This window comes from Molossus molossus, unplaced genomic scaffold (assembly GCF_014108415.1).
Source record: "Molossus molossus isolate mMolMol1 unplaced genomic scaffold, mMolMol1.p scaffold_m16_p_13, whole genome shotgun sequence".
In the NCBI taxonomy this organism is placed as follows: domain Eukaryota; kingdom Metazoa; phylum Chordata; class Mammalia; order Chiroptera; family Molossidae; genus Molossus; species Molossus molossus.
In genome coordinates this window covers 4,411,752-4,439,209 of record NW_023425348.1, presented here as the reverse complement: position 1 = coordinate 4,439,209, position 27,458 = coordinate 4,411,752, and the positions used below count along the sequence as shown (strand labels likewise).

General features: G+C 34.3%; 1 protein-coding gene across 1 annotated transcript in view; it reads left to right on the top strand.

Annotated features, from left to right (window-relative positions):
• Window positions 1–27,458, top strand: part of DYNC2H1 (dynein cytoplasmic 2 heavy chain 1) — a 432,306-nt gene that overhangs the window by 160,495 nt on the left and 244,353 nt on the right. Inside the window, exons 61-70 of the mRNA XM_036258012.1 lie at window positions 243–369; window positions 2,381–2,522; window positions 3,095–3,204; window positions 8,371–8,391; window positions 10,069–10,167; window positions 11,542–11,665; window positions 19,945–20,108; window positions 22,256–22,375; window positions 23,097–23,231; window positions 25,154–25,297. Coding sequence (XP_036113905.1) covers window positions 243–369; window positions 2,381–2,522; window positions 3,095–3,204; window positions 8,371–8,391; window positions 10,069–10,167; window positions 11,542–11,665; window positions 19,945–20,108; window positions 22,256–22,375; window positions 23,097–23,231; window positions 25,154–25,297 — 1,186 coding nt within the window. The remainder of the gene's footprint in view (window positions 1–242; window positions 370–2,380; window positions 2,523–3,094; window positions 3,205–8,370; window positions 8,392–10,068; window positions 10,168–11,541; window positions 11,666–19,944; window positions 20,109–22,255; window positions 22,376–23,096; window positions 23,232–25,153; window positions 25,298–27,458) is intronic.

The following is a 27,458-nucleotide window of genomic DNA, read 5'->3' as shown; positions in this document are numbered from 1 at the left end:
ACTGAAAAGATAAATTGGATTGATCTTATGACAGGGTCTTGAAAGTCATATGAAGTTTGTTACAGTGGATTAGTGCCCTGTGAGAATTCTACACTTTATATATGTTGGTATATGCATCTGTTTTATGAATGATATTGTTAGTATTATCATTAATAAAATTCTCATATAAAAGTTTGCTATACTACCTAAAGATAATTTAATCAAATCTCTTTTAAATTTCTTTGCCTCTAATGTTTTCATAGATTTCAGAGCAGAACTTCAGAGGCTGCCAAACTTGAAGTTGAAGTAAGCAAAGCACAAGAGACAATAAAAGCTGCAGAAATCTTAATTAATCAGCTTGATAGAGAACACAAGAGATGGAATGCACAGGTTTGTTGCAAGAGAAAGGTCATGAAAGGGCTTCCTTTGGAATACAGGAAATCCATAATGTAATGCATTTGTTAAAAAAATAAAAAGAGGAGAACTATCCATTAACTTTCAACTGGCTTAGGAAAAAATGATCTAGATGTCAATGGCTGTTATGTGAATTAATCTTAAAAAAAATTTTTTTTTCTTTATTGATCTTTTAAAGAGAGAGGAAGGGAGAGGGAGAGAGATAGAAATAATATTGATGAGAGGGAACATGGATTGGCACCTCCTGCACGCCCCTCACTGGGGATTAGGCCCACAACCTGGGCATGTGCCCTGACCAGGAATCAAACCGGCAACCTCTTGGTACATGGGTTGACGCTCAACCACTGAGCCACACCAGCCAGGCTATGTGAATTAATCTTTAAGCAAAGTATCTTTATGTGAATGGATTTTAGACAAAGCAACCAATTACTCTTCTTGATCTGTGCTATTGAGGGGAAGGGCAGGGATGAAAAAGAGTTGATGGAAAATGTAGTATTCTTTAGATGTTTTTTGGAACTTCCCTTTACACAGGACAGTGATCTTAGGATTTAACACTGTTAGCCATTTATTTCTTCTTGAAATACTCTGTTACAGTGTTGTCTCTAGTTTTTGTTTGTTTCTTTGTTTTTCTTTAACCAGTTAAATTTCTTCCTTTACCACTTTCTCCTTGTCTGCTCATCCAGTAATGTTTGATTGGCTTCAGTATTCCCTCCCTCAGCTTCTTTCTTTGCAGTTATTATAGAGTTATTTCATCTGGAAGAATATCACCTATACTATGATGCTGACCAGAGCTATATTTCTAGACTGCTGAGTTTTAAATTCATATTTTCAACTTTACTTTACATATTTGCATTTAACTGTCTCAGGAACTCAAACATAATGTCTAAACTTATTTCCTTTTTCTGATCCCGAATCTCTTTTATTTTCTCTCTCTCATATACATCTTTCTTCTAGACATTAAAATTAAACACATGTGAATGTTTTAGTCTATTCTTTATTTTCATAATCCATATCTCTCATATTTGTCTTTTTTTCTTAATTCCAATTCTTTTCTTTTTTTCTCCTGAATTTCTCCCAACTTGTCTCGCCCCTATCTGACCCTTTAATTGGTTCATTCTTCATTTGTCAGTTTGATTAACTTTCTTAAACCCAGTCCATATCATTCACTGCCTTGTTTAAACACTTTCAATGGCTCATAATCACCACAGATTAAATAGAAGCTCCTTCACGTGGCTCGGGAAACCTTTCCCAACGTTTCTCCCTCCAATCACTCTCCCTTTCTCTCTGTTACTTCTGTATTGCTAGTCTTTCTGCTCAAACTCGTGCTTTAGCCAACCATGCTTTTAACTAATGAGTCTCAGTGATTTATCTTTGTTTTGTGCCTTTGCTCATACTCTGTATCTTAATTGTATTTTGCAAAGTGATGCTAATTCACAGTACATATTTAACTATGATTGTGATAAAAGTTCTGCTTTTTGTTAAAATCATTAGGAACTTTCAATGACCGAATATGTTCATCTTTTCAAATATATTGGAATTTCACACATTTGTTTAATATCAGAAGGACTGAAGGTCTTGTTGATATCTTTACACTTTGACAATTTATTCAAGAGGGATAATTACTGCCCTGGCCGGTTTTGCTCAGCGGTTAGAGCGTTGGCCTGCAGTCCAGAGAGACCTGGGTTCAGTTCCCGCTAAGGGCACGTATCTCGATTGCGGTTTGTCCCCAGCCCTGGTTGGGTTGTGCAGGAGGCAGCCACTCCATGTGTCCCTTTCACGTCGATGTTTCTCTCTCTCTCTCTTCCTCCCACTCTATCTGAATAAAAAATGGAAAAATATCCTCAGGTGAGGATAAAAAAAAGAAAAAAAGAGGGGTAATTTCTTTTAACTCATAAATTATTATTTTTCTATAGTCAAAACTCTAATTTCTGAAGCTGTCATTTTTTCCATGCTAAAACATATCCACACATCACTCTCTCTTTTACAGGTTGCAGAGATAACAGAGGAATTAGCTACTCTTCCTAAAAGAGCTCAACTAGCTGCTGCGTTTATTACGTATCTTTCTGCTGCTCCTGAGGGTCTGAGAAAGACCTGTTTGGAAGAATGGACCAAGTCAGCTGGTCTTGAGAGTTTGTATTTAGTTATTCATGAATTTGAAATTTCAGCACACTAAATATGCATCTTTTAGTTTTTGTCATTTTACTTTTTTTGAATGAGAAAAAGTGTAAGTTAAAACATACCGTAGCTACTTTAGATTTGCCGAATTCTACAAATGTTCTGAGAGTTGTTTTGTTATAATGATTCTTCTTTTCCTAAAATCACTATGAACTAAGACCACTGATAATTTTTGGTACTGCATGAATGCAGTTAAATATTTTATTACTTTAATTTTTACAGTAATTTCATATCTTGAGATGAAGAACTACAAAATTTCTTGTGAATTTTTTGCTTTACAGAAATTATAGTTGTGAAACATTAATTTAATAGAGAAAATATAAATGAACTGAATTCCATTTCTATGTGCTTTTTCCCCATAAGCTTATTTTCCCCTTAGTTTCTAGTGTTAAATAGGGAAGAATGCATTTAATATTAAAGATAGTTATGATATTTTTGTTTGAGTGTATTTTAAATAGTTATATCTCCTTCCCCTTGTCAAATGCAAGATTGTTATAGGGAACTATTATTATCTTTAACATTTCAGAATTTGATCTGAGGAGATTTCTTTGTACTGAAAGTGAGCAGTTAATTTGGAAAAGTGAAGGCCTACCATCAGATGATCTTTCCATAGAAAATGCTATTGTTATTTTACAGGTAATCAAGCAATTTTAATTTTCTTATTAGAAGTATTTCTTTTGAATGTTGTTCCAGGAAGTACCTTCTTCAAATTCTTAGGCTTTTACAGTTGCTCTTCTCCTAGTTATATAAAAGTAAAATATTTTGCTAATGAAAATCCATTTATGACTAAGTTGGTGAATCTGTAATTTTCAGTATAATTTATTTTTAACCTTAATATAAAAGTTTATAAAGTGGCATTATCTTTGTGGCAAAATATTCTAAATTGAACTCCCTAATAGTAATAGTAATAGTAATACTTTAGTAATACCTTATTCATTTGGTTATATGGTTCCTACATCTAGCATACATGGTCTTATATTTTTTAAATTTTGTTTTGTAAAATAAAGTTATACAAAGTGAAGATGAAATAAGGTTTTGGGTTATAAGTTAAAGATGACCATATGCATATTTTGGAAAATTGTTCTTTCACAGTGTCTATTTCCCAAAAGTCATTTAAACTTGAAACTATTATAAGATTATTAGCAGTAAATGTGAAAAACAAATTTCATATCATGTATACAAACAGATAATTTATTTGAATGAAGTTTGATTTTTATCATTAACTTGATTTACCTCTCTGTTGTGGAATTGGAAGATGATTTTCCCTCTTGATAATGTGATTCTCCTCCCTCCTTATTCTTTCTATCTTAATAGTCCATACTACATAATTCCAGTTTTCTCTTTCCTCTCGCTAGCCCCTCTCTGCCCACACACCACTTTTTTATTTCATAACTCCAGAGTCTCAAAGAAAACATGAACACTAAATGCTCCTCTTTAGGTAACACAGGCAGTATATTATTAGATTTGTATTGTGGGCTCTGTTCATTCTTGGATTATTTAGTTTGATTAGTCTCCTGATATACTTTAGCTCATTTACATTGGCATCCTACAAATAGAGAAGTTGCTGACCAAAGATTAAATAGTTTTGTCTTCTTTTAATTTGATTTGGCTTATTCTTTAATTTATTTTTGAACATCTTTTATTATTACTATTTTTCACACTAGAATTACAGATTTGGAACTGTAAATGTGTATGTAAATAAATTTATTATATTACTACAGACTGTGATTTTTATCATATTTGTTATTCCTTCTCTTAGGGTTTTATAATTGCTTTTTCTTCTTTTTCCAGTAATCTAAGAAAGCAGTCATTTGCAAAATTAAAAAACTCATTTAAATTTTTCTTTTTTTATTCTATAAGAAAGTAGGGGTGGGTGAACCTTTAGATAAAATATATTTATCACAATTTTTTTTTAATCCTCACCCGAAGACATTTTTTTTTTTTTTTGCTTTTATTTTCTGATAGAGCGGATGGGAAGGGGGAGGGAGAGAGAGAGAGAAACATCTGTGTGAGAGAGACACATGGAGTGGTTGCCACCCACACGACCCCAACCAGGGCAGGGGACAAACTGTAACCGAGGTATGTGCCCTTAGCGGGAACCAAACCCAGGACTCTCCGGTCCACAGGCCGACGCTCTAACTGCTGAGCCAAACTGGCCAGGGCTATTTATCACAGTTTTTATTTTTTACTGATGATAATTAAATTTTACTGATGAAAATACTTTTGTATTCTGAATTGCCTTTCAAGATAAGTACAGGAGAAATTAGTTTTAGAAATTAATTTTAATAATAAGTTTAGATTTATTTTATATTTAACTATTACCAAGTTCTTATAGATACTTAAATGCATTTATATGACAAAACAAAAATCATTTGGGAAAAATTTGTTAAGGTAATTAGTTATTTTGTTGATGTGAATTTGCCATTATGGTCAACACTCTATCTCAGTTGTAAAGTATACTGTATTTAGAATAAGCTATTGTAGCTAAGGGTGTGATTGGATAGCACATGTCTATAACATCTCATTAACATCACCATGTAATGTATGTGAAATTAGATCTCTGAATATATACAAACTGGATTTCTTGGAAGTCTTTCCTGAGAAAAATGGCTAAACATAATGAATAAAATATATTTTTGAATCAGAGAGATATCACATCTCCTCATTAACTATACTAGAGCTTTTCTGAGATTCTCCTCCTTGGGGGAGGCTTTTCCACATTTAAGGCTGTAGTCACTCATTTATTGGTGCTAAGAAAGGCCTTTTGCAACAGAAATTATTTTTTTGTTTGTCTTACAAAGATGCTTGAAATTCTCATATTTGTGTTAAGCCAGATATTGAAGTGCATGTATTGTCTGGGAGAGGAAATAGTCAAATAATTACCCACCATTAGCCTTGTAACAAGAATTAGTTTTATTAGAATACCTGAAAGCTTATGTGGCCTGTGTCCTTGAAGAGCAAGGAAGGAACTTGGTCATGATGACCTTATGTCCTGGATTGCCATGATTTATGCCTATTGGCCTGATGTAACTTTTAATGGTTTTTCTTTTACTTCCCAATGTGTCCTGGTTGGGTGATAAATTATATTTTTAGTATTGTGGGACTCAGTAGATAATGGATAGTATAAGGTTATTAGAGCCTATAGAGAAGTGTGAGTGAAAAGTATCCAAAAAGAAGATGGAAAAGATGATTAATTTAAATGTCATAGTATTATAATTTTTAAAATTTAAATCTTTTGTATACAGTTTTCTTATGAAGAGATATACTGAATATTTGATTTATACTGTATGTAGTCAGTTCAGTTTTAAATTAATTTTCTTTAAATCACTTAGAATTGTCCGGCCGGTGTGGCTCAGTGGTTGAGCATTGACCCATGCACCAAGGGGTCACTGGTTCGATTCCTGGTCAAGACACATGCCCAGGTTGTGGGCCCAATCCCCAGTGGGGGGCATGCACGAGGTGGCCAATCGATGTTCTCTCTCATCGATGTTTCTATCTTTCTCTCCTTCTTACTTCCTCTTTCTCTAAAATCAATAAAGGAAAAAAAGAATCACTTAGAATTTCTGAGATTATTTTTCCTTCCTGTCATTCAATGTATGATGAGGAAATGCAAAGTAATTTAATATTAGTCTAAAGAATACAAAATTATAAAGGCAAATTGCATAGGGAATTTTTTTCAAATGAATCCCAAATAAATAGTAGTAATAATCAACACATATAGTGCTTACTGTGTTGTATAGATATTACTGTTTAAGAGTTTATATAGGTAAAGCACTTAAATACTTCACTCACTGAATTTTCAGATCAACCCTATCTTGTAGGTATGGAAATTTAAGCACAGAAGGGTTAATTAAGTTGCTTGTCCAAGGTCATGTAGCTGCCAGATGGTAGAGCCAAAATTCAAACACTGCCATCTCGCCAGTCTGGCAGTGAACTGCCTCCTACCTGTGCGTGTGCGTCTCTATATGTTTAATTTATTAATACTGTATTATTCTTGTGAATGTAATTCTTAGCTAATCTTAGTTTGTTTTATTTGTAAAATATGTCTGTTCTTATCCCACTTACAGATATTAAAATAAAAACAAAATTATAGAGTATCTGAGATGTTTTAAAATAATCTTTTTTGAAAATATACTCTGCCCAATCCTGCCCCACCAAGGAGAGAATTAAAATAGATATTATATATTCTTGCCTTTGACCTCTGTTCTGAGCTCCTGACCTATAGTTCCAACTCCTAGTTAGATATTATTTGGAGCTCCTTTCCTAGCTAGCTCAAGCTCTGTCTCTTTATTAATCATCATAATCATTATTATTTTCGTGAAGAATCTTTCAGTGGTCAAGTACAGTATATTTAAGCAAAACAAAACAAGAAAAAGCAACTTATAACTGAGGTATTCAAAAGATTGGTTCTGGCTTTAGGATTTTACCAGGACATTGCTTGCTCTCTCTATCTTAAGAGATGGATTAATTCTCAGGTAGATTCTCTCTACCCTAAGCTAAGGATGGCTGTTGGTGTCTCCAGACTTACCATTATCAGAGTGTATGTTCCCAGACTAAAGATACGTCTTCACCTTTCCATGCCCCCCCCAGTGCATTTATGTCAGCACCCCAAAAGGATTCTGATAGGTTGCTTGGGTCACTTGCACTAGATGATTGGTAACTCCCATCAGAAACACAGTGACTGGGGCATGAAAGGTAGCTATCTACTCTAATACTTTTTCTCTTCCTCCCCACTCCCTGTAAATTGCTTCTCATTTATTTCCTACCAGTGGAAATGTCACAATATTGGCCCAGTAATGAAAGTTGCAAATCACAAGTCATTATCACTTTAATTTTACATTTAGTTACTTATTCAACAAGTCTTGTGAAATCAGTTTTTCAAATGTGTAATGATTTTATTCTACTCTAACCACATCCACCGCCAGTGGCTTCATTTAGGCCTTCATCATTTTATGCCTGAATACATATATTATTATACCAGTTGGTCCCTTGCCCCCAATATCACTTCCTTTAGTGCTGTTATAGTGATCTTTCTAATGTGCTAATATGATCATGACAGTCCAGTCCCAAGATTAATATATTTAAGTGAGTTTAGTTCCCTGAAGCATAAAATTTCATTATCCTTAAACATGGCATGAGAAGTTCTTCATGATCAAAAAGACTACGATTACTCTTGCCATTTTATATGCAACATCTTTGTGTACACTTTTTTACTCCCACTGAACCAAACTACTGATAGTTTTTCAAATGTACCCAGGTTTCTATTCCTCTCTCCATCATGCTGTTTGTTGTCTTTGCCTGGAATGCTGTTTCACCTCTGCCAAACTAAGTCCAATATATCTTTCTTAGTTTGACTTGAATTACCTCCTAGCTGCTTCCCCTAACTCCACCTGTGATCCTGTAGAATATGGTGTACTCTTTTTGCTTCTCTATTGGATGTGAACTCATTAGGGTAAGGAGATGTATTTTATTAATTTCTGTATCACTCACACTGTCTTACCATGGCGGTTAAGCAACATATAGTAGATGAATGAATATATGAATGAATAAAAGCTCGACATTATAGGACTTTTATAATTTGTTAAATGTAGATGTTTAACTACTTTTAATCATGAAACACACAAATATACCTTAGAGATTTTATCTAAATCTTTCTAGAGAAATATAAATAAATGAATGCAATCCCATAAATACTCTTTGAAATTCTTAAGAATATTTTCTGTGCTAAAAAGATGATTTTCTGAAACTTTATCTTCTTTTTCTTGTTCTTTTTTTTTTTTTTTTTTTTTTTAACTGCATCAGATCGTTGGTTTGAGATCATGGGTAAGAAATTTTTTTTTTAATTTAAAATAATTCTTTTTATGGTTAGGCAAAATCTAGTCGATTTGTGAAATATTTGCTGTTGAATGTAACATAAAATAAGATCTAAAACCTAGGTTTAGTATGTCCGTAATATTTAAGAGGATCTTTACTAACCATCTCATTTTGCTGGGAATAGTAGGTTTAGATGATGGAGCAATAGTGAAACTTTCAGAAATAGATGCTGGGTGAAGATCAAATAGTAGTGACACTGAGGAAACTGTGGTGGGAGTAGTTCATCCTGGGTGCAAGCAAAAAGGGGTGCATGGTGTGGAGAGAATTTTAAAGCAATAATAAAACTGTTTTAAACTCAACTCTTTATAATCACCATATGCTGGCAATTTTAAACAATGTTGCTGGTAAAATTCTCATTGTCCCTGGGCCAATGGTCCCTACTACCTGCCTCCTTCTTTGGTGTGTCATTGAAATAACACCTTGTTTTTATTAGACATACCTCAGTTCTAAGTCTTTGTTTCACTTTGACTTCAATCACTTCCCAATAGCACACACCTGCACTACAGTTTTCAAATACATGTGAAAATTTAAGAAAAATTAGGTCAGTCATTATTATTTAACTCTGATTGACTAGGTAACAATACTTATTAGATGACTTTTAAATTCACATATATTTACACATAGTTAAATTTATTACTTAAATGTATAAGTACATATATATATATATATATATAGAGAGAGAGAGAGAGAGAGAGAGAGAGAGGGAGGCTTCCTTTCATCTGCTAAGTGATATTGTGAATAGGACATTTTTACTGGTTTCTGACTTTCTGTTTGTTTCAGAGTTTAATTAGTGATGGGTATTCTGTAATGTATTTAGTTCCTAGTTCATTAGGTCTTCAATGATAACTTATGTAATTTTTTCTTCTAGGATACTTCTTTTGTACTATTAACAGTGTACTGCCTTTTTTAAAAAAAACTATCACCTGAGGATATTTTTCCATTTATCTTCAGATGGAGGGAGGGAGGGAGGAAGGGAGAGAGAGAGAGAGAGAGAGAGAGAGAGAGAGAGAGAGAGAGAGATGTGAGAGAGACACATTGACTGACTGCCTCCCATACAACCCTGAGCAGGGACCGGGACTGAACCGCAACTGAAGTACGTACCCTTGACTGAAATTGAACCCACGACTCTTTGGTCTGCAGGCTGTCGCTCCAACCACTGAGCCAAACTGGCCAGGGCACTATGTACTGCTTTATAAGAATTAATGTTTTAAATATGAGCCATTACATTGATAATTATTTTGTCTATACTTTTGTGATTATTTCAACCTTTTCTTTTAAGACCTTTATGGTTTATTCAACCACAGAATATATAGTTCGGTAATAACTTGGTTGTCTAGAGCTCTTGCTAACTATATTGCTAATTTACATTGTCTGTTAGTGTGTAGTAAATAGGATGATACTTATTTTACGGCATTTAAATTGTGTTACCTAATGTTAATTACTGATCACTCTGTAATTTGTTAATGTGCAAATTACAGTGCAGCTAAAAACTGTACCATTAATTCTTCCTCAAGGTTGCATATTTATAATCTCCAAAGCCTAAGAGAAAAACTAACTCTGTAATTGATTCATAATTTTTAGGAAATTATTTCCATTTAATAAAAGGTTTTAATTTTTTTGCACTAGAGTCGAGTGTGCCCATTTCTTATAGACCCTTCTTCCCAAGCTACAGAATGGTTAAAAACACATTTGAAAGACTCGCGTTTGGAAGTTATTAACCAGCAGGTGTGTATAACTTATAATTTAAGTACTGACTAATAATAGCATCTTATGGTGAAAAGAACTCTGTCTGTAATCAGAAAACTGAGATTCAAAGCTGGGTCCTATTAAATTACCTGGTATGGGACCTGGGGAAAGAAACGTTAACTCTTTTAGCTTCAAATTTCTAATTTGTAAAAAAGGGATAAGAATATTTGTTTGATTCTTTTTTATGTGCAGGGCATTGATCTAAGCCCTGGGAATTTTATGGTGAGTAAGGTAGTCACACTTCCTGCATTCATGGACATGGTGGTTGAATAGGTTAGAGAAACAAGTAATGCGTATTTACACTAAATTATTTTTAAGGACACAAACATAAGATCTTACAGAAATAAGAGTTACTAATTTAGCTTGGAGTAAGCCTCCTGGACTTTTATAGTATACTCGTGGTTTCTCTCAGTGTCTCTTGTCATTTCCTGTTCCTGTAACTCACCAAGAATATCTTTGATGTGTCTTAAGATTTGACATATTGTCAGTGAAATTTAATCATATTCTTTTGGGTTTTGACTTCTCACTGTCATATTTATCTTGCCAAGGAAACTATTTTTGGACAGGTTTTATTTTTGTATATTTTGAAGAAGGCCTTGTGTATGATTAATTTTCATAGATTTTTTAGGTGATTGAAAAAATGACCTTTTTAAAACATTTCACTTATCAAATGAGGATATTGACCTCATTTGTGTGTTGAGTATAATTATAAATTAGAAAGTATATGTAATACTTTAATGTCACTTATGGTTCACAGTATGAGATCTTATTATTGCTTCAAATATTTAATTTATTTTAACCACAGTTGGATGTCTGGAGTATATTTGAAACTGCTCTTTTCCTAGAGAGAAAGCCTAAAATTTCTTGAATGTTTATAGAATTTTGTCTAAAGGTTCTTTTCACCATGATTAGGCCTACTATACAAAGAAAACTTGACCAGAATTTATCATCTTGCCTTTCTTCTTCCATCCAATGTTTTATTTTGAACATTACCAAAGTAGTTCTTACTGTTTGATGAGTAACTTATCACATATAGAATTTGAAAAACTGTTTCTGCAGCAACTTGAAATTGAAATGGAAGATTGAAAAAGCTTTTTTATTGTTAATATAAAAATCCTTATTTTTCTTATGTCTATTTAAATTATTTATGAAATGTACTTGATAATTTATTCAACTAAAATGATTCATCACCATGTACTTATAACTAGAAAAGCAATCGTAAATAATTTGAATTGTTAACATGTATATGAAATTTTAAAATAGTCATGTTAATATTTTTATTTATTATCTGTAAGGATTTTTATAAATATTAAGGAAATAAAGGAATTAATATGTATTCTTTTTTTCTTTTAGGATAGTAACTTTATCACAGCTCTTGAGTTGGCAGTACGTTTTGGGAAAACTCTTATTATACAAGAGATGGATGGAGTAGAACCTGTTCTTTATCCATTATTAAGACGAGATTTGGTTGCTCAAGGTAAATATTTGACAGTTTTCAGATAGTAATTTAAAAAATTTTCAAAGTAATCAACTTCATAACTAACTCATTTCTGCCACTGAATCTGAGGCAATAGAAACTTTTTGGGGAGGATGATGGTAATGTCATCAAAGTCTATTAGTAACAGCAAGTAAACAAACTGTTAAAATGCCTTTATTGAAGCGTCACTGTGTTGGGGTCTCCAGGACTGTTCCCGGGTACAGTGTTTTATTAGGAAGACTCATAGGACCCAGCATAGTTACATTCATAGCTACAATTTATTGCAGGGAAAGGATGCAAAACAAAGTCAACAAAGAGAAGAGGACATAGTGTGAAGTCAGGAGAGAAGAACCAGGTCAAGCTTCTGAGTCTTCTTTCACTGGAGTCACACGGGATGTGCTTAATTACGCAGCACCGAGTTGTGACAACACTTAACGAAATGTTGTCTACCAAGGAAAGTTATTAGAAACTAACTCAGTGCCCAAAGTTTTTATTTTATGTAAGCACATTCTTCCTGGCACATAGCAAAATTCCAGGCTCCCCAAAGGAAAGTAGGTGTTCATCATAAACCACATTTTTTTCATCCTCACCAGAGGACATTTTTGCATTTATCTTCAGATAGAGCGGAATAGAGAGAGAGAGGAAGAGAGAGAGAGAAACAGCGATGTGAGAGAGACACATCAAGTGGTTGCCACCCACATGACCCTAACTGGGGCGAAGTACGTGCCCTTAGTGGGAACCAAACCTGGGACTCCCTGATCCATTGGCTGGTGCTCTAACCGCTGAGCCAAACCAGCCAGGGCTTAAACCACATTTTTTATACAAACAGTTTAAGGACAGTGAGTCACTCTTAGGTGATCTGGGATTGGTGAGAATCCTCCCAAAATCCAGATTCCCAGATTCTGGTTATGGGCCTACTTTACAAGAAGGCCTTTCTAAGATTAGTAGTTCTCATGACTGCTACATGACCTCTTAGCTGCACAGGTACCTAACCCAGACTTTGTTGATTAGAAAGTAATGCAAAGTGTGTCATGCAGTGTGTATTACACATACATACATAGACATGTACTTATACACACACACACACACACACACACACACACACCACACATTGGTAGCACTACAAGGTTTACATAGAAAATTGGAGAGAATGGGGCAAAGCAAAGGAATAACAAAGCATGCACTGTTTGTTGGTCACGTATTATCCCCTGGATCACTATGTTGGCCTGGCAAGTAACCTGGAGTTACCTTCCACACTTCAGTCTGGTCTCAGTATGTTCTTTATTGGCGCTAACTCAGATCTGTTGAGCTAGCTGTTTCAGGGGTGGGGGTATGTGGAAATGAACCTTTAGTGCCATCTGGATTTGACTCTCTTCAGTTTATGTTCTGGTCCTTCAGGGCTCATTAAATATAAACTCCCTTATGGTGTCAGGTTTTAGCAATATCTGTGGCATTGTCTGAGAATGGTGTTGACGAGGTCTGAGAAGCTGGATCTGGTGAAAGTGATATATTCCACATCAAGATTGGGTCACATGAACCACTGCTCCAGATAATTGTGCAGGATTGTTCGAGTCAATTTGTTTATTTTATAATTATGAAAAGAGAGTTAATCTTGGCCCCTACCTTACTTTTTTATGCCTTTCTCCTGGGGTTGGATGCATTCATGTCACATTAGTTAAAGTCTGTTATTCTCCTTGAGTATACTTCAGATTGTCTTTTTCCAGAGTGTTGAGCTCCTCATGAATTGCCATTTTGTCATCATATATTTCCTTTGAGGACAGAGGATAGTTGTCATAGAACCGCATAAAACAAAGCCTGTGTACCATTTCATTTACATTCCAGTGTCCTTAATCTAAGCATTATGAACTGCCTTTCTAAAGACAGAGGTCAGAGTAGATACAAATAATGGGAAGAGAAAATGCTTTTTCTCCTTTAATTTATGCTGTTCAAAAATACTTCAAATATGTATTGATCAAAAAAAAGTAAGGTACAGTTTCTCCTTAATTTCCCATTGTTTTTACTTCCTGATTTCTGTGTGCCTAGTTGTTAAGTTCATGCAGAAGCTAGAAATGGCAGTTTGCAATTGGTAAATAATGGGAGACCCCCAGCTAAGCTAGCTATGTAGAAGTTGTTGAGCAAGAGGCTGGTGTAGTGGCAAGTAGTTCAAGTTTTATTAACAATAAATGTCAAAGGTATTTTTCATTATCATTCCAGTCTGTTATGTTTACTTCATTTCTGTGTAGGGTTTGGTATGGATCCAGGAGTTAATAGTAGAGATGATAGCTGAACTTCTTTGTTGGCTTTTTTAGTCTAGATGCTTAACTTTAGGCATGGTTGGTCCATATGGGCATATGTATGTGCATTAAGTTTGGGATCAGTTATTATCTATTTCTAGTGGGCAGCTCTCTGCATAGGTATGTCTGGTTGTCCAACTGGATCTGGGTGTCCCAATGGCTTGAACACAGTCAGACCAGTGGTTCTCTACCAGGAGTGATTTTTGTCCCCCAGGTGACATTTGGCAACATGTGGAGACATTTTTGGCTGTCACACACGAGAGGTCTATGCCAGGGACATCTTAAAATACACAGGGCATCTCACAACAAATCATTTTTCCAGCACAAATTGTCAATAGTATTGAGGTTGAGAAACCCTAAACTAGCTCACTGCTTGTGACCCATGAATCTCTGTACTGATATATTTTAGTTTCAGCATGGCATGAATATATCCTTATATACAAGCACCTCAGATGTCCACATGTATTGTACAACTTGACCAGACCAGACCAAACCAAACCAAACCAAACCAAACATATTCAAGCCTGATTCAGGTTCAGAAATTAAGATAATAGACATGAAAGTTGAGACTTCCTGTGGAAAGAGAACAGGAGACCAAATCTTATACTTATACCCAATAGTTCTGTATTCATAATTCTCTAAACTACAGTAAAGATTTTGTGTCCTGAAGGAAAAACTGGTCAAAATTAACTTCAGCATACGTTAACTCCAATGCAAATCAAAACTTTCTGCAGTTAAGAATGTGTTGGACTTATAGTTCTACATCTCATATTTTCTAAGAGTAGGATCAGGGGCTTATATACAGGGGCCTTTATTAGACAATAAGGCATTTGCTTTGAATTTTTAAAGATGTTATGTCCAAATAGTACATGTTTACAAAATCATATAGTACATAATGGCAGTGGTGTTTTGTCCTTCCTCTCCTCATTACTGGTCCTGCTTACCAGGGACAACCAGTTACTTTTAAATTTTAACATTTTATTGAAATATATATGGATTGTGTGTATATGTTTAAGCACCCAGATTAAGATATAGAACTTTATCAGCTCTCGGAAGAGCTCTTATTTACCACTCTCCCCAACGAGGATAACCACAGTCCTGACTTATAACAGCATAGATAAGTTTTGCTTGTATATGTACATTGCATAAATGAGAACAAAGAGAGCAGCACCTGACAGCTGTGGTCTGGGAATTGGCCTGGCTCTAATAGCTTGGTTGTGGTGTTCTGCTGAACATAAAGCATTTCACATCTCTAGCATTAGACAAATCACTCTATGACCATGATCATGTCTGAGCACAAAAACAAGAATACTTTCCATATCACAAAAATAACCAAACATCTTTCTCTCCTAGCTAATTTGAGTGACTTCTTTTTTGTTACCAATTATAACTTAGTCTTACTCTATTTCTCTCACCTTCTAGACAAAAATGATTAAGATACCAATATAGATTGTCTGCTTTTTCTGACAGCACTCATTTCCCCAGCAAAATACATTTTCTTTGAACTATCCCCAAATCACCTAAGTCCGAATCCTGTAACAAGCATCTCAGTGCCTTTTACTAAAACAGTACACAGTTCCCCATGATGATCCATCTTTTATAGCAAATGCCAGTAAACCTGAGCTGGTACTCTTTCAGCATTGGTTCTATTTTGTTTTGTTTGTGTTCTATATTTTGTGTATGTCTCAGCTTTGGTTAAGTTTTTTTTTATTTTTATAGGAATGAATTTCTCCATTCATCCAAACTGTTAAATTTATTGGTGTATTTTAAAGATATAATAGTGTAATATCTTTTTTTTTTTTAACTGTTTAAGCTCTCTCTTTCTTTGTTTTTTTTTTTTTGGTCCTCACTTGAGGACATTTTCTCATTTATCTTCAGATAGAGTGGGAGGGAGAGAGAGAGAGAGAAACAATGATTTGAGAGAGGGAGAGAAACATTGATTTGAGAGAGGCACATCGATTGGCTGCCTCCTGCATGACCCCGTCAGGGCCAGGGACCGAACTGCAATGGAGGTACATGCCCTTGACCAGAATCGAACCCGCGACTCTCTGGTCCGCGGGTAGACGCTCTAACCGCTGAGTCAAACAGGCCAGGGTGCTTTCTTTCTTTTTTTTGTCTTTATTGTTGAGAGTATTACAGAGGTCCCCCCTTTTTAATTTCCCCTTTCCCCCTCCACCTGGTTCCCACTCCACCCTAGGCCTTCCTTCACCACCCTATTATCTGTGTCCAAGGGTTATGCATATATACATATAAGTTCTTTGGTTAATCTCTCTCCCCGCCCCCCAGTGCCATATCTTTTTAAATTCACTTGGTTTTGTAATGATGTCTCCTTTTTTTGATATTGGTAATTTTTTTTCATTTTTTCTTGATCAGGCTTGATAAAGGTTTACCAATTTAACTAAATTTTTTAAAACACCAGCTTTTCTTTTTTTCCCTTTTAATACTCACCAGAGGATATTTTTCCATTTATCTTCTATATATATATATGTATAGAAGAGAGAAGAGAGAAACTTTGATGTAAGAGAGACACATCAGTTGGTTGCCTCCACACAACCCTGACCAAAGCCAGGGACTGAACAACAACTGAGGTACGTACCCTTGACTGGAATCGAACACGCCAACACTTTGGTCTGTGGGCTGATGCTCTACCGCTGAGCCAAACCAGCCAGGGCTGAAACACCAGCTTTTAACTTTGATTTTCTCTATTGTATTATTTTATTTTTTTCACATGTATCTCATTTTATTTTGATGGAGTATTTTCATTAACAACCATGAAAAAGATATGATTGCTTATTACACTTAAAATAGTATATTCATATAATTTTAAAAAATTACACCCTGGTCAGTTTTGCTCAGTGGTTAGAGTGTGGGCCTGTGGGCCGAAGGGTCTCTGGTTTGATTCTCAGTCAAGGGCATGTACCTGGGTTGCAGATTCAATTCCGGGTCCTGGTTGGAGTCGTGCGGGAGGCAGCCAGTTGATGTGTTTCCCTCATATAGATGTTTCTCCCCCCGCTTCCACTTTATTTAAAAATCATTGGAAAAATATCTTTGGGTGAGGATGAACAAAAAACAAAACAAAATGAAATTGTAGTTGACATACAATATTGTATTAGTTTCAAGTGGACAACAGTGATTTGACATCTCTATACTTTACAAAGTGATCATGACAAGTGTAGTAATCTTTCGTCATTGTACGAAGTTATTACGATATTATTGACTATGTTCCCTATGCTATACATTATATTCCCGTGTCTCTGTTGTATTTTTAAACTGACATTTATCTTTGTTATTTCATTCCTATTATTTTCCTTAGATTTTATTTGGTCTTTTTTTCCTATATTGTTGAGATGGAAATGAAAAATACTGGTATTTAGTCTTTTCTTTTTCCTAATACATGCATTTATCTGTATACATTTCCCTCTAATTTCTTCTTTAGCTTCATACCACAAGTTCTTGATTTGTAAATTACTTAGCATTTGTTTGGTTTGTTTAATTTCCAAGGAGTTGGAGGTTTTCTAGTTACCTTTTGGTTATTGATTTCTAGCTTAATTCACTGTAGTCTGAGAACTTACTCTAAAGTGTTCAGGTTTTTCTTTGAGTTCTGCTGAAGCCATCAATCTGACATTGATTAATTTTCATAAATGTCCCATGCACAATGGGAAATTATGTGAATTTTGCTAATGGTTGTTTTAATTTTCTCTAAAGTCAGTTAAGTCAGGTTTGTTAATTGTATCGTTATCTTCCATGTCTTTACTATTTTTGTTTTGTTTTTTCTCTTGTGTACTGAAAGAATATCTTAAAGTCCATTTTTTTTTTTTTTTTTTTTTGGTCAAATATTTGCTTTAAATATTTTGGAGCTATATTTTGAGATGCATACATATTTGGAAATGTGATGTCTTCCTGTTCTGTTATTTTCTACATCATCATTAAATGTCCTTTATTTCGAGCAATGTCTCTAGTTTTTGAGTCTGATATTAGAATGGTTACAATGAAATTGGGGGCCTAGCATATGCATGGCAATTCTTTTTCATTCCTTTATTTTCAACTTTTTGTAGGTCTTGTTTATAAAGTATGCCTCTCATCAGTGGTTTATTATTTGGTTTACATTTTCATTTATCATGCAGTCTGAATTTATGTCATGTAATTTAATACAGTTAACCAATTCATGCAATATCTAATATAAATTTCTAATTAATGTGATTTTTTTGGATCAGTTTTTTAAATGATTTCTTAATGGCTACTTGACATATAGCAATACACATCTTTGACTTATCCTTTTAGTACAAATAAATACTTTACCACTTTGCCAGTGAACTTTAACTTCATACACCCTCTGCTTGCCTTTGCATTTTTATTGTGATACATTGTCCTGCTCTACATGAAGCTATAATTGTATTTAAAATCTATATTTATACGTATTTATCCTTTCTAGTGTTCTTAAATTCTCCCAGCATTTCTTCCATTTATCTCCTCATTTCCACCTGGAATTACCCTTGTTTGGTCAGAAGAACTTACTTTTGCATTTCATATAGAGATGGCCCAGTGGAAATTATTTCTTTCACTTTTGAAGGATTTTTATTTCTGTCTGTCACAGAATTATGGTTAACAGCTATTTTCCTTAGCACTGTGAAGTTTTTATTCCATTGTCTTTTGTCATTACTGTTGAGAAATGACCTTCTGGTTTTATTGTTGCTCCTTGTAGATAATGTGTCATTTTTCTCTGGATGCCAAAAATGTTTCTTTGTCATTAGCTTTTAGTGGTTTGACGTTGATGTCATTAGGGTTTGTTTTCTTTGCATTTATTCTGCTTAAGTTTTCTTGAATCATTCCAGTTACTATAAAGGTATTACATTAGGCTTTTAAATTTGTATTTCTCTGCTAATCATTAAAGTTCAATGTTATTTTGATTTTGTTTTTTGGGGCATTTGTATTTCCTGTATCACAAGGTACTTTTTGAATTATTTTCACATTAACTTAGTTTTTAATTAAAAATTTATTCTGGTGTTCTCAAAAATTCCTTACAGTGTTTTTCTTAACTGTTGAAAATAATCTTTGAAGATATATATTTTCTTACTTAAAAAAATAACTTGTCAGTTTAAAATAATTAGTTATGGATATAATTGTTGATTAATTTCTTGGTATCTGTTGTATAATTAATATTATTGTTTTTTATTTTAAAATATATTCCTTTATAAGGCAGAACTTCATTTTTCTTAGCTTGTCTTCTTGTCATGAATTACCTGTGTAAAGTAGTCTGAATAAATCCTTTTTGATGTTATTAATGGTAAACTTTGTAATTACTCCTATGTTGATAATCCTAGGTTTTCACCAGTTCATTCTATCTCCAAGTAGTACATCCTTTTAAACTAATGAATTTATAAATAAAGATGATGCTCTGGCTGGTTTGGCTCAGCGGTTAGAGCATTGACCTATGGTCCAGAGAGACCCGGGTTTGGTTCCTGCTGGGGGCACGTACCTCGGTTGCAGTTCGTCCCTGGCCCTGGTTGGTCGAGGGGTGGCAGCCACTCGATGTGTCCCTTTCACATCCATATTTCTCTCTCTCTCTCTCTTCCTCTCTCTCCCTCCCACTCTATCTGAAAAAAAAAAGGAAAAATGTCCTCGGGTGTGGATTAAAAAAAAAGAGATAATATGTAATTGAGACTTTTTACTTTTTGTACTCTATAATCAATTATTTCAGAAAAATTTGGAATATGAAACATAGTTAAAACCATATTGAATATACGTAGATACTCTTGATGCTTCAGTATCTTATGGTCATCTTAATGAGTACTACTTACAATTGCTTGCATAAGTGTCAATAAAGTATTCTGGTTAATAGTATCTTAGCCTAATTGTCGCTATCTTTTAGACCTTTGAAAAGCCTATAATACAAACTATGTAGAAATACTAGATTATATTTTTGATGTCATGTAGCAAAACATAGAACATTTAAGCTAACTAATTATGTTATTTTGAAAAAAATAGGACCACGTTATGTAGTACAAATAGGTGACAAAATTATTGACTACAATGAAGAATTCCGCCTTTTTTTGTCAACAAGAAACCCAAATCCCTTTATTCCGCCGGATGCAGCTTCCATCGTTACTGAGGTTAACTTTACTACTACAAGAAGTGGATTACGAGGACAGGTATACATGTATCATAATTTACCTTAGAAATCTTTTGTAGTTTTGTGCACTCATTAAATATCTTGAATGGGAAGCTATTATATTAAACTGATTAGTATTTAGTCTTGAAAATCTTTTGAAAATATAATTTCAAGTCAGCGTAAATCATTTGGGTTTATTTCATGTGTCATTTGAGTTAGAATTGTGCATTTGTTGCTAACATCAAACTGCTGATTTTTTTAGTAAAACTTTAATTATAAGTCTATTTCTATCATATATGGTAGAATTTGCAAGATGGAAGGATCACAGAGATTAAGATCAGCCACTTTATTTTTTTAATTAAAAAAAAAGAAATTTAAATGTGAAAATTGTATTTAATCGACCTATTTAGCTAGTTGAGTATCTTTGATTCCCACTCAACCTTTTTCCCCCCACCAGAACATATGCATCTTTGAATTCACTTTATCTGTATATGGTTTATTAGTGCATGAATTTAAAAATAAATTTTAATGTCCAGACAATTTTATATACTTTCTTACTCATTTTTTTCTTGTTAAAGGTATACCTGTTGCCCTGGCCAGTTTGGCTCAGGCGTTAGAGCATAGGCCCGTGGACCAATGAGTCGCGGGTTCGATTCTGGTCAGGGGGACCTACCTCAGTTGCAGTTCTTCCCTGGCCCTGGTCAGGGTTGTATGGGAGGCAGCCACTCGATGTGTCCCTCTCACATCGATGTCTCTGTCTCTCTCCCCCTCCTACTCTTTCTGAAGATAAATGGAAAAATATCCTTGGGTGAGGATTAAAAAAAAAGATATGCCTGTTGACTTTTTGAGTATCATCGTATTTTTATTTATCTAACAATGGTAGAATTTTCCTATTCTGATTTATATGATAGCATGTCTATTTGCTACAATGTTCACTTTACTGTAATTTTAATAACTTCCTTTTTAAAGTATTTTTCTTACCATATTATATGGTAATATATATCACCACGTATATTTTTATGAACATTATCTTTTGACTTACTTGATGATACTTCTTATAAATAAAACAATGGGAAAATTATTCAAAACTTGGCAGAATTAATTGACAAATTTCCCTTTTATCTAAAAGCTCTTCATTGTAAGTGTTGAAAGTGGCTATTTAGATTTTTAACAAAAACTAAGATGCTTATACAGTGGATTTTGATTATATATTTTATGATATGCCAGTGTCAGTCCTAATTTGAAGTTTTAAAATTAAGAATTTGACACCACACTTTTTAGAAATTGCTTTATTAAGATTTAATTCATGTACCATACAATTCACTCATTTAAAGTGTACAATTAATTGATTTTCAGTGGAGTGCTTGGTTTTACGTTAACAGCATTTTGAAGAACAAACTTTTCTAAAGTGGTTAAGCTAGTTTTCTTTTCCTAACAACAATATATGAATTTTCCATTTTCTCCACATTCTTGCTAACACTTCTTAATTTTTGTTTTTTTAATTGTAGCCATATTAGGGGATTAAAGTGATATCTCACTGTTATTTTGATGATATAGTATTTTAAGTAAGATATCTTATTTCTTTTTTTTTTTTTTATCCTCACCCGAGGACATTTTTCCATTTTTTGTTCAGGTAGAGTGGGAGGGAGAGAGAGGAACAGAGAGAGAGAGAGAAACATCGACGCGAAAGGAACACATCGAGTGGCTGCCACTCACACAACCGACCAGGGCCGGGGACAAACTGCAACCGAGGCACGCGCCCTTAGCGGGAACCGAACCCGGGTCTCTCAGGACCGCAGGCCGACGCTCTAACTGCTAAGCCAAACCGGCCAGGGCAAGGTATCTTATTTCTTAATGTGAGTACTTAACCATTAAAAATTACTAGCTTCCATAGTTTTTATATGTGCAATCTAATTTTAGAACTAAATATTCCACATTGGTATGTCAAATGTAATTTCTTACATCTGTCCTATATTATTTAACATTTTATCAATCAGTTTACCTTTATTTTGTGAAATAATTATGAAGGTTTCTCATATTTAACTGGAAAGAATCAAATGAGGTATGTAGTATCATAATACTTGTAGGATTTGGTCAAACACAAAGTCTGTTGGTGGGAAGTTTTTGTTATGTTTTGTTTAAAGTACATTGCTAAAATAACTTTGACCTTACAATTTTTTTTTTAAGCTTTTGGCTTTAACTATTCAGCATGAAAAACCTGATTTAGAGGAACAGAAAACAAAACTATTACAACAGGAGGAAGATAAGAAAATACAGTTAGCCAAGCTTGAAGAATCTCTCTTAGAGGTAAAATTTGGTTATTCAGAATATTTTTTGTGTTACAGTTTTTCCTTAATAGATGTAAGTAACTATTGTTTTTTTCTTAATTAATAGTACCTCAGAATGTTTTTGGTTGTGTCAAAGATATATCAATATATATCTTAAAAACAAAATTCAAACAGAAAAAACTACATATCTTGGAGTACAAGATTCTAAGAAATAATGTTTAGCAAAAAAGAAAAGAAGAGAAAGAACTCATGGACACTGACAACAGTGTGGGATTGCAGGGGGTGGTAGGAGGTGGGTGGAGGTAGAAGAGAGTATAAGAAGATACATGGTGATAGAAAAAAATAAATTAAAATAAAGAAAAAATAAAATAAAAAAATAATGTTTAAGACAAGCAATTTTTAACGAATACTGTCTTTATACTGGATTATTTCACTAATTAATCATCTGTTTTACATGCTCAGAATTTCAAGAAGCATTAAAAGGTACCATGAAATTATGATTTAACTTATAACTTTAAGTAAATTTTTATTAGATTGATAAAATTAATATATATGCAATGCTTTGATGATATAGTATAAAAATTTCCTATATCATTCTTATAGACTATAAAATGTTGAAATTGTCTTAAAATAACAGTTCTCATGAACAGTATCAAGGTAATAATAGTTAATAGGAGCTTCCTCTAATTGATTACTTTAATATGTATAATAAAATTAATATTTTGTTAATGTTTCCTCAGACACTTGCCACATCTCAAGGCAATATTTTGGAAAATAAGGATTTGATTGAATCTTTGAATCAGACAAAAGCAAGCAGTGCACTTATTCAAGAGTCACTTAAGGAATCTTACAAACTTCAAATTTTTCTTGATCAAGTAATTATTCCCTCTTTGTCGTCTTATATCATGTTTTCTTAAGCTTTTATGTTAATATTATTAAAAATGTACAGTAAGGACTTATGGAGCAATGATTGAAAAAGAAAAAGAGCCCTGGCCGGTTTGGCTCAGCGGTTAGAGCATCGGCCTGCGGTCCGGAGAGACCCGGGTTCGGTTCCCGCTAAGGGCGCGTACTTCGGTTGCAGTTAGTCCCCGGCCCTGGTTGGTCGTGCGGGTGGCAGCCACTCGATGTGTCCCTTTCACGTCGATGTTTCTCTCTCTCTCTCTCCCTTCCACTCTATCTGTACAAAAATTGGAAAAATATCCTCGGATGAGGATAAAAACAAAAAACAAAAACAAAAAACAAAGAAAAAGAAAAAGAAAGCTAGTTGTAAAATCAGAGCATTGGGTCTGATTCTTACTATTTTGGAGAGGGTGATGACATCTTGGGGCCTTGAGGATAAGGACTGCTGGTCATTACACCTGCTGAGTCCTACTGATGTCAGGTATAATGTTATCCAAAATTCTAGAGCTAAGGTTTAACGTTGAAATTTAAAATGAGCATATCGAACATGACTTTTAACGCATCTTTGTAATTCGTGAAACTTAAGGTATTAAATATATTATTTAAAAGATTTATAAGCTATTTTTTTCACTAAAAACATTTTTTACCTGCTTATCCTGGACTATGGGATTGTGATGATCTGAACTATTTTCTTATAAACAGTTAAAATCTTTAAAAATTGTTTTGATATTTTCTTTTATAAAATTCCAACCCTCATAAGTATAATATATTTTTTCCTTTCCTGCATTCTAGTGACTGAGCTTTGCTTGAAGAAAATTAGACCACCAAGTAGATTAATGTTATTTTGAATTCCCAAGCTGTAAAATAACCTGGGTCTTCACTGACATCCTTTCATTCTTTCCCACCCACTTTAATAATGTTTTCAAATTTTTAGTTCAGTATTTTTCAGCCCTTGCTCAAAATTTAAAGTTATATATTATTACTTTTTTCATTTTGGAAAGAGCTGTGTAGAAACTAGAATAGGAGCAAACTTATAGCTCGATTCCAGTTCATTTACTCCACTGTCTCTAAACTTGGCAGATGTCATGATTGCCATTCTATACCAAAAGGAATTTGAATTCTCGTTGCTTTCTTTTTCTTATCAGGTATTGCTGAGTCACACACATAATTTTACCAGTATCATATTTAATCCTGGTGCTTTGATCAGAGGGACATGGAGAACCTTCTCAGAATTCCATTCAGAACCTTGAGGCCATTTAATCCTGTGATCCTCTAATTTGTATCATCCTTTACCTTCAGTCAGAATCAAAGCCCCTGTGGTTATTGGATCTTTCTCTGCTTATATTGAACAATGCTAGATGTTTTATTATCTTAATGTGGCCACCTGTTACAGTCTTCTTCACACTAGTTCCATAACTGTCTTTGCTGACACTAGTCCCACACACTAGATTCATAGTTCTAACTTCTTTTTGCTGTAGAGATAGTCTAGTAGTGTCATACCCTCTTGCATTACCCAAACATGTTCTCTTTTGAAATGTAAAATTGCATCATTTATTTTCTGGTCACAACAGTATCATTCCATCTTACTCTCTTCCCCTAATATAGGTATTCCTGGTTCTCATTAAGATCAACCCATGGACCAATTCTAGCTTTGTAATATGAGGGGTAGAGAAGTATTTAAAATATATTGCCCGCAGTTTCATAAAAATAAAAACTAGATCATGTTATTCCTTTTAGTTATAAAATTCAATGATTTGTCGTCTTCCATTTATTGGCTGTATGTAGAAATGTAAGGCTGTGGCTGAATATGTGCATAGTGGTCTGTAGGTGGCAGTAAAGCACTATTATTACTCAAGTGTTTTGTTTTGTCCCCCCCCCCCCAACCAATGATCCTCAGGAGCGGGATGCCTATCTTCCTCTAGCAGAGAGCGCCAGCAGGATGTACTTCATTATCTCTGACTTGTCCAAAATTAATAATATGTACCGTTTTAGTTTGACTGCATTTCTTCGACTTTTCCAGCGAGCTCTGCAAAACAAGCAGGTATGCTATTGGTTACCCTGCAGCTGAGACTGAATAAGAGAGATCACTTTATTGGTGATTAACTTAATAATATAATTTCCTGGGCAAACTTGTTTGGAATTATATTCAAAAGACTACATGTAACAATTTTAAACTGTGTTTAAAAGAAAGTAGCTCCTTAATTGTATTTTATGTTCTTAACAAAATGTCCCAATGTGACAGTCTTCTTAAAAGAAATAATTTATGTTCTTAGTATAAATTAAAAAGTGATAGACAAACATTAAAAAAAAAGCCCAGATGATTCAGGAAAGATTCCAAAGATAAGAAACTATCCACATAATCCTATTACTTGGGAAATCAACCATTAAAATTTCATTGTATATTCTTGTTATTTGAGGCTATAAGATGTACCAGATATTGTTTTAGATAATGGGGATACCAGTAATGTATACTGCTGTATCAACTTATATTCTAATGGAGGGAAGATATATTAAAGGATATAAATTGCTTTAACCAAAAGGATTCATACTGTCTTTTAAAAAAGTATTAGTATACATAGACACCTTTCATATCAATAAATATAGAGCTACACAATATTTTTGAGAGATTATGACGCTATACCCTACTTTACCTCCTATGTGGACATTGTTCTGGTTACTTGTGCTGAATATCATATAACCCCCAAATTTGGCAGATTAAAACTGTTTTTCTTATGCTCATGGATGTGACTTGGGTTAGGGCAGAGCAGGGATGACTTATCTGTGCTTCATAATGTCTGGGACCTCAGTTAGGAAGACTTGAGAATGGGATTTGAGGTGGGGTAGGAAGAGGTTTCACTTGCATGTCTGGTGCCTGGGGTGGGAGGACTTGATGACTAGGACTGCGGCCACCTCTCCAGGAAGCTTGGCCTGCTCACAGCACAGTAGTTGAATTTTTTCATATTACATCTTAAAGCGCCAAATGTGTATTCCAGTGAACAAAGCAGAAGCTGAATTGCCTTTTACAACCAACCCAACCTTGTGTCATTGTCATTTCTGCTGTTTTATGTTGGTTGAAGTAGTCACAAGCTTATCCAGATTCAAAGGGATGGGGAAATAGACTTTTTCTCTTGATGGAAGGAGTGTCAAAAAATTGAGAGGTTATATTTTATTTTTTAAAAATTATATGTATCTTTTCTTTTTTTTTTTATCCTCACCCGAGGACATTTTTCCATTTTTTGTTCAGATAGAGTGGGAGGGAGAGAGAGGAAGAGAGGGAAAGAGAGAGAAACATCGACGTAACAGGGACGTATCGAGTGGATGCCACCCACACGACAACCAGGGCCGGGGACAAACTGCAACTGAGGTACGCGCCCCCAGCGGGAACCGAACCCGGGTCTCTCTGGACCGCAGGCCGACACTCTAACCACTGAGCCAAACCGGCCAGGGCTATGTATCTTTTCTTTATTGATTTTAGAGAGAGAGGAAAAGAGAGGGAGAGAGAGATAGAAACACTGATGAGTGTTTTTTTTAGTGTTTCACTTTTTCAATTATTTTTCTCAGTTAAATTCTTAGACTTGGATAGCTGGGGCAAAAATGCACATTTGTAAGCTTTCCACAAATATTGTCTAATTATCCCTTGAAAATATATGCTATTGGTATAAAAAATTTGTTTTCCCTTTAATGATTTTAGAGAAAAAGGAAGGGAGAGGGAGATAGAAATGTCCATGAGAGAGAACATCGATTGGTTGCCTCCTGCATGCCCCCCACTGGGGGTTTGGCCCACAAACTGGGTATGTGCCCTGAAGAATTGAACTGGCAACCTCTTGGTTCATGGATCAATGCTCAACCACTGAGCCACACCAGCCGGGCTGCTGTTGGTGTTCTAAACTGATGCAATGAGTGCTTTTTCCTATCTATACCTTTTGCAATTAAGTAATTGTAAAATACTTTATTGTATTTGCAAGTCTATGATAATTTATAAGGTAAAAATAACTTGTAAGATAAATATCACTTTAAAAATATTTATATGAGACAAAATGTATCATTCTTCATAGTTTTTATTTTTGGTATAATCCTAATATGGGTGTTTTTTAAAATTAATTTTTTGGGGGAGAGTAATTGTTCTTTTACTTAATTAAGGAACAAATGTTATATTCAAGTAGGTTTACATAAATCTGTTTTTCCAAGGAAAGATTATTATT